This window comes from Daktulosphaira vitifoliae, unplaced genomic scaffold (assembly GCF_025091365.1).
Source record: "Daktulosphaira vitifoliae isolate Bord-2020 unplaced genomic scaffold, ASM2509136v1 Scaffold_183, whole genome shotgun sequence".
NCBI lineage: Eukaryota > Metazoa > Arthropoda > Insecta > Hemiptera > Phylloxeridae > Daktulosphaira > Daktulosphaira vitifoliae.
The window spans coordinates 5,086-12,303 of NW_026099751.1; the positions used below are offsets into that span (position 1 = coordinate 5,086).

General features: G+C 26.7%; 1 protein-coding gene across 1 annotated transcript in view; it reads left to right on the forward strand.

The window, feature by feature from the left end:
- Positions 1-1,671: 1,671 nt before the first annotated feature.
- LOC126909205 (progestin and adipoQ receptor family member 3-like) overlaps positions 1,672-7,218 on the forward strand; it is a gene marked incomplete at its 3' end in the record, with an annotated part of 15,102 nt that continues 9,555 nt past the window's right edge. The window contains exon 1 of the mRNA XM_050691620.1: positions 1,672-2,013. Coding sequence (XP_050547577.1) covers positions 1,903-2,013 — 111 coding nt within the window. The remainder of the gene's footprint in view (positions 2,014-7,218) is intronic.

Genomic DNA, 7,218 nt, shown 5'->3' on the forward strand with positions numbered 1-7,218 from the left:
AGAATCTAGTACTGGTTGATATTTATAAAAATTATATATTTTTAAAAGCGTTATATAATCCATATATTATATTCAACTACATTGCCCAACCCAACACAAAGTTGCCAAGCATATTTGCTGATGGAGTCTTAGAGACAAATTTTTAATTTTGAAAAAATAAATCGTAAATGAAATTGGGAAGAATTGGAGATGAAAAGAAACAGAGAATAATTTAACAATATTTTAATACAAAGCTGATATTTGCATATATTTGATACTCCATTCATAAAAATGAAGCATTAAATTTTATCCACAAGTGTTCAATTGGATATATTAATCTTTTTTTTGTAACTTTTGTCTACAAAAAAAAAAATTGATTCGAAACCTACTTACAAATACTATACTGAATATCTAGATATATCTTTATTTTCTCTCACGCAGGTAAGAATTATTTCCTTTTTAAGAGTATATAACCTTGGGTATAAAACCTTTACCTTTTATATCAAATCAATATGAAAATTTCTAATAAAATAATATAATAGAATTTTTCTAAAAAATGTTATTCCGAGGAAAAAAGCGTCCTTTCATTTATTTCATTTATAAGCACCATGAATTAATTAAACTAATTTTTGAATAAATTTTGTTCGGTTTCAAGTCTTGTTAGGTTATATAAATTTGAAGAATAGATTAATTACTAATTTAGGAGCAACTCAATGTTAGTAATTTAAAGAGTGATTGACATCGTTCACTCTTAAAAAATGACAAATTTCATTTTATGAGTATTATTGGTAAATTTATTTGTTTTTGTTAAAATTAAAATTTTTGTTAAATTTAAATAACAAGAAAGAACGTTTTAATTGGTGGCGTAAGTATACACATTTTTAAAATGCACTACTATGTTTTATTTTGTAATAAAACTAATTCTAGTAGGATTTTGATATCAGTAGTTGTCAGGGCAAGTGTTCTGATCGTCCCAAATATATGATTGCCCTAAGCAGCAATGACAGTTAGCAAGACACTGGTAACTGTTTATAGGCAGTTTTTGTATCAACTATAGTTGATAGCGATTTGGCTATTGAAAATGTTAACAATTATTAAAATATATATTTGTTTATTTTTTAGGTATAATCCGTTTCAAATTGAATTGATTGTATTAAAACTGTATAAAATCAAAACAAATACATTGCTTATATGGAATCGTTAAAAAAATAATAGTGAGTACTAAAATTTAAATTATTTTATTTGAATAAGTGTTTGCATGTACACAAATGAAATTTAATAGGATATAAATAAATTTAATTAATGTGTAATACTTTTAAAATGATTAGAAGTTTTTAAATTATTTCAAGTTGAAATATTTAGATAACATTATGACTTATTTATATTTTGTGGTTAATACGTTAAATTTGAAATAGGCGTCCTGTAAAATGAATTCTTATCTCCACGTGTTCATCGTTTAACATTAAAAGAACAGTATTGTTGTAAAAATAATTAACAGAACGCAATGACGCTTAATGTTCATCGAAAATTTGCCGAGTACAATTTAATCGTTGTGATATATTTTTTTGCCGTCTTGTTGTGCCTGTACGAATTGGTTGGCGGGAGCAAGAAAACAGGTCTCCCCGTCAGTGTCTACTGGTTCTCCTTAATATTCTTTAAGCAGGACTACGATCATACTAAACATGCGGTAGGGCACGCGGCGGACTACAACAGTCGAAACCGGTGCTCTTCGGTGAGTGGACGGTGCTGCCGTTGTTTTTCGTTTTTTTACAAAATCGATTAGACAATTTTACCGTTTCCGATACCGCTATAGAGCATAAAAATTATTGGGGTCTAACGCGTTGATGATTTTTTATCTAGTATTCGATTCGTTTTTTTTGAATTATTGAAAGTTGAATTTAACCAACTAATATTAAAGTCAAAATGGAAAACGCAACGACTGACTATTGTACTATGTTTGCCAAGGAAGGGCTGGTGGTTGACGGATACATAGTGTCTCCGAATGAAGTACATAAACGAGCCAGCATCAGCCAAGTAAAAGTTAATATTTGTTAAATAATAACATCAAACACCCTGATAGTGGCCCTGATCCAATTTATGTAAAACGTTTAATAATTGACAACGTATAATAACTGGAACGTTAAATTCCTACTGGTATTATTTGCTTGTGAAATTTCATCGGATAACACGTCGATTACTGTACACGGCAAAAATTAGCGTACACTCTAATGGTATCCCAACGATAGCCAACACCACAATACTTGGGTGGAATCAACGTGTACATAACTGGTACACATGCTCTAATAAAGCGTTTCGTGTTTATTATAGACACAGCCAACCGTTTCATAATATCTGGTGTCCACTTGGTTCGAATGATTGCCTCACAACCGCGAAAACTCGTCGTGTCCTTGAATTTTCGATCAATTTTTTCTCGTGTTTTTTCATTGGACGCATGATCGGCATAAAATATCACTAATACCAATAAAAATATAATTACTGACCAAAGATAAAACATCGAGACAAAATTAATAATGCGGATAATTAATTAGTCGGTTTTATTCAATGCAAATCAACGAAAAAATAATAAACGAGTTGTTAATACAAATGTGTTCAACTTAGTTGAATTCTTGTAATTTTGCAACAAGGTCGTTAACGTTGTTACAAACAATAACATACTGAATATGATTTACAGATTCTTATATTTGACCTCCGTTCGCATTGGATCCCATTACTCCCGTCTGTGTTTATGAACCGCGGTCAGCAGTCTTTTAATTACCGGTTGTCACCCGACAAGAGCTAATGGATGACGATTAATTTTAAGTTTAAATAGCAATTAAAAGAAAATGCCCATAATCGAGTATTCCCACTGATCTAATTTGTTTTTTTTACATTGGACACCAGCGGCAGTCCAATGAGAGTGTATTAGGGAGATTGATGCCCATCCCTTGTATACCTTTTTTTTTTACAAGTTTCTTTATAAAAATTCATATTTTGGAAACTTTACATGATAATTCAATTGAACAGTTATTGAACATAATTAATATGAAAAAATTAATAATTCTACAAATTTGGCACACATTAAATTCTAAGCCATGGTTATTGTTTATACGAAGGTAAATTAAAAGAGGTAATATCGTAAAATAAATTAAATATTTGAAATAGGCTTAATAAGAAAGAAACACATTTATGCATAGCTAATAGGCCTTAATACTATCTTGATATAGTAATGATATTTATCATAAAGGTTTTTCATACTCTCTCATAACAAAATTATTTGACCGGCGCAATTGTTGGGCAAGTCCAACATAAATATTGTAAAAAATATATTTTTTAAACGCAGTTCGATTCGTTTCGTGGTGTTACTTTAATTTTGATACAGAAATAAACAACTATTGAAATGTAGGTCTAGGTTACATTATTAGTTACTACTAAAAATTTACTTTAAATATTACATAAGATTAATTGGATATATAATATCACGATTCATTAGATTTATAATTTTATTTAAATATACTCACAGTTTTTGATGTGAAGATTTAGTTTTTCAATTAAAATTATTATAATAATCATTTTATTACTCGATGGTTACCTATTTTTTTACCGTGTAAAATACAACCGTTTAAAAGATTACTTATACTGCATATAGTTGCATCGGATATTTCATGTTAACCTTGAACACGTTGAGTATAAACATGATTTGACCTCATTGCTGGAGAAAATTAATGCATTAAAGTATAGTATAACCAGTATTTTGTGATGAAGTTGGAAGAAACACTTGTTGTTATATTCCCAATACATATTCTTATGATGTAATTTTGTTATATTTTTTATAGTATAGATCATTGATAATCATATGTAAATAGTACATGATAACATTTGTCCCCTTACTCATTATTATGTAAAATTAAAACACATTTTTCATAGAACGTTTACGATATTTAAATTAATTCTTTGTGATATGTTGTTCTCCTGTGAGTTAGAACTGATAGTCTTATTTCTGATATATTTTTTAACATACATCACTTTGTGAAAAATTCATAATTTTAAATACTAAATTTGCTCGTAATAAGCATTGGTTATTATAACATTTTTGGAATATTAATATTTTTGTTAGGAATAAATGTAAGTATATAAAGTTTAAATATTATTAAATGTTTTTTAAGCGAATAACACATTTAACGACAGATGAATTTCCAGTAACTACCTTATTACTACTTTTAATATCGGTATAAGATCAATAACCTTTTTCTCCAAACATATTTTTAATTAAAAAAAAATTGTTTATTTATACAAGATCATTTTATATGAAACTGATGTTATTGAAGAATTAAATGAAAGCACGTGGAAAGTATTTCTATATTTGCGACTATAAGATTTATGAAAGCTAAAACTTTAGTGTCGTGGAAATAATTTTTTTTTATTGTAGATCGTTGTTTTTTTAGTAAATTAGTAGTTGGCCACACTGTTTTTTTCGAGATATAAAATAATTTAGTTAATCTTGAATAATGAACTATTTAAATAAAACTACTAAAATTGTTCATTATACCTAATAATACAATAATTTAAATTATTTTTTAATAGAGGTTAAATTTAAACACTAAAAAATAATTAAAAATTAAGAGTTACGTATACGTTTAATAAGTGAGCGTATTTACCATGTTCTACTTTTTGTTTCCTTTTAAATAACACGTTATTGTTAATTTCTTGTTACTGAGGGTCGGATTATTATGTACTACAGAATACTATTGTACATATATGCAAATGTAACCATTACTTATAGTAAACTGCGCATATCAAATTCGGAATTGTTAATATATATAGTGTTCTTAGTTGAATTACATTAACAACATTTAAGAAACATATGATTTAATGTTTATTTTGTAAAAATATGAACTAAAAATCAAAATTAACTAAGTTAGTTAATGTTAAGTAAATTAAGACGTTTAATTTATTATTTTATTAACGTAATATTTATTTTAATTAACATTGTAAACATTTTACTGAAACTAATATATCTGGTGTTTATTACAATATACGAATCCAAATATTTTTAAGAACGTCAACACATCAATGTTTTGAGTTCACAAAAAATGAAAAAAAAAATTACGTATTTCAACTTTTATTTTTTAAGCATGTACGTTTTCAAGGTTTTGTTTGTCTCTTTTGAGATACCCAATTCAGATATATTCAGATATCATAGGTCGATGTTAACACTTCGATAAAACAACACAGAATTATTGTAAATAATTTTAAATTCGGCATTTGATTGCAATTAAACCAATTGGCTTTTAGCGACTTTTGTTAAATTGAATAAATCAAATGTTTACCAAATTTTAATTTTTAACCACAATATTTCAAACCTTAATTCTGTAAATTTATGGATATGCTAAATATTTGATACTATGAATCGAATTTTCGTTAAACTTGAATTTTCATATGCATTAATATTAATAATATGCTAATGTTTTATTTTCTGAGCTTTGTTTATTACACTGAGAAAAAGTTGTATGAGTTAATTGTCAATGAATATTTATATTTTATGTATAGTAAAAATATTGTTGGAATATTATTTTCAAACTATTAAATTTGTTAGTATATTATTAATTATAACGTAATGTTTTTTTTGTATTCTTCATGTGAGTTTAAACTTGTATTGAGGTTGATGCACATCAATATGATCATTTAATAAACATACGTATTGTAATTTTCAAGTCTATTTGTGTTTTCCTTTTTATAATAAAAGAATTTATAAAAAAATACACATATAAACATCATGAAAACTAATAATAATTCACAATAATTGTTATTAAAGTAAAAAAAAAATAATTTCAATGACAACCGTTTTTTTTTTGTTTTCATTAATTTATAACGTTAGTTCAAATGATTTTTATATACTATTATATATGTTATTTAAATAGAGCCGTTACAACTTTTTTTGTCACCTATTGTTTAAGTTCTGACTTACCCTTGACGAACTGGTTAACCTTTATCTTGCCATATACTGAAAATGACTATTCATGTTCCAATGTCAATGTTAATACGATTCACTTTATATCATCAGTAAGGTTATTTTTCAATTATCACCGATCTATTATCATCAATTTTACTTAACGAATGTGTATTCGATTTTTGAGTTAAACTTTAACTTTATTAAACATAATTTCCTTTTTGCAACGTTTTTGATAAATTTTTATAAGAAATGATGACATAATAAGTAGCTATAAGAATATAGTTTTACTGAGCATTAGGGTAGGTTGTAAGGTTAGATGAAAAAAGATTGCCTATTGAATTGAATAATTATTTGGTTGGTTTTAAAGCCAATATAAAAAGTGGGCCAATTAAATAATAGCTTGGATCCGTTTTTAATTACAGACGACCCTTATTNGATCCGTTTTTAATTACAGACGACCCTTATTAATTATATATTTACTGTACATACTTTAGTATAGCTATTACCATGATTTATTAAACAAGTATTGTTTTATTTGTTCATGCTGGGCAAACATCCCAATGTTAACCATGTACTGAATTTTGATCAAATGAAAAATGTGAATACAGATATTTTTTTGTGACGTAAACTACATAATGCAATAAAATGTGTGAGTACATTGTATTCTAACGAAGGCACGTGGAGTACAACAGTGTTGATGGCAATTTTATTCTGTCAATTTAGTTGAATTGCATTCATTAATAACAAAAGATGATGTTTAATGTGTGTGCATTATGTTATATCCTTATACAATTCTCATAATCTTTATATAATGTCTTTAATGAATAATATCAAAGAGTTTCACACTAGTTTTTCGGTTAGTAATTTGCTTAATGTTAGTGCTGATTTCTATTTTATACGGACATTGTTTATTAGAATTTTTATTTTAGATCAATAACATTGTTCATGAAGAATGTTGTCGTCGTCCATTTAATGTTCCGTCATTATTGTTTTATTCAATGTGAATGTCTTCTCGGCAGATTATACTAATTGATCGTAATAATTTCTATCAATAGTAAACATCCTGATTTCACAAACATTAGTAACATGAAATTTTAATAATCAGTGTTCACATGAATTTTCTATAGTTTGGTTGCGCATGAAGTGTCAATTTTTTCTAACAATAACAATATAATGAGGTGTTAATTGAAATTTCATACTCGCATGTTTGTATCAAGGAAGGATACATTAGTGCTATAAGGAAATTGTCTTGGTTTAGGAAATAATATTAGTTTTATCTATTGAACGTC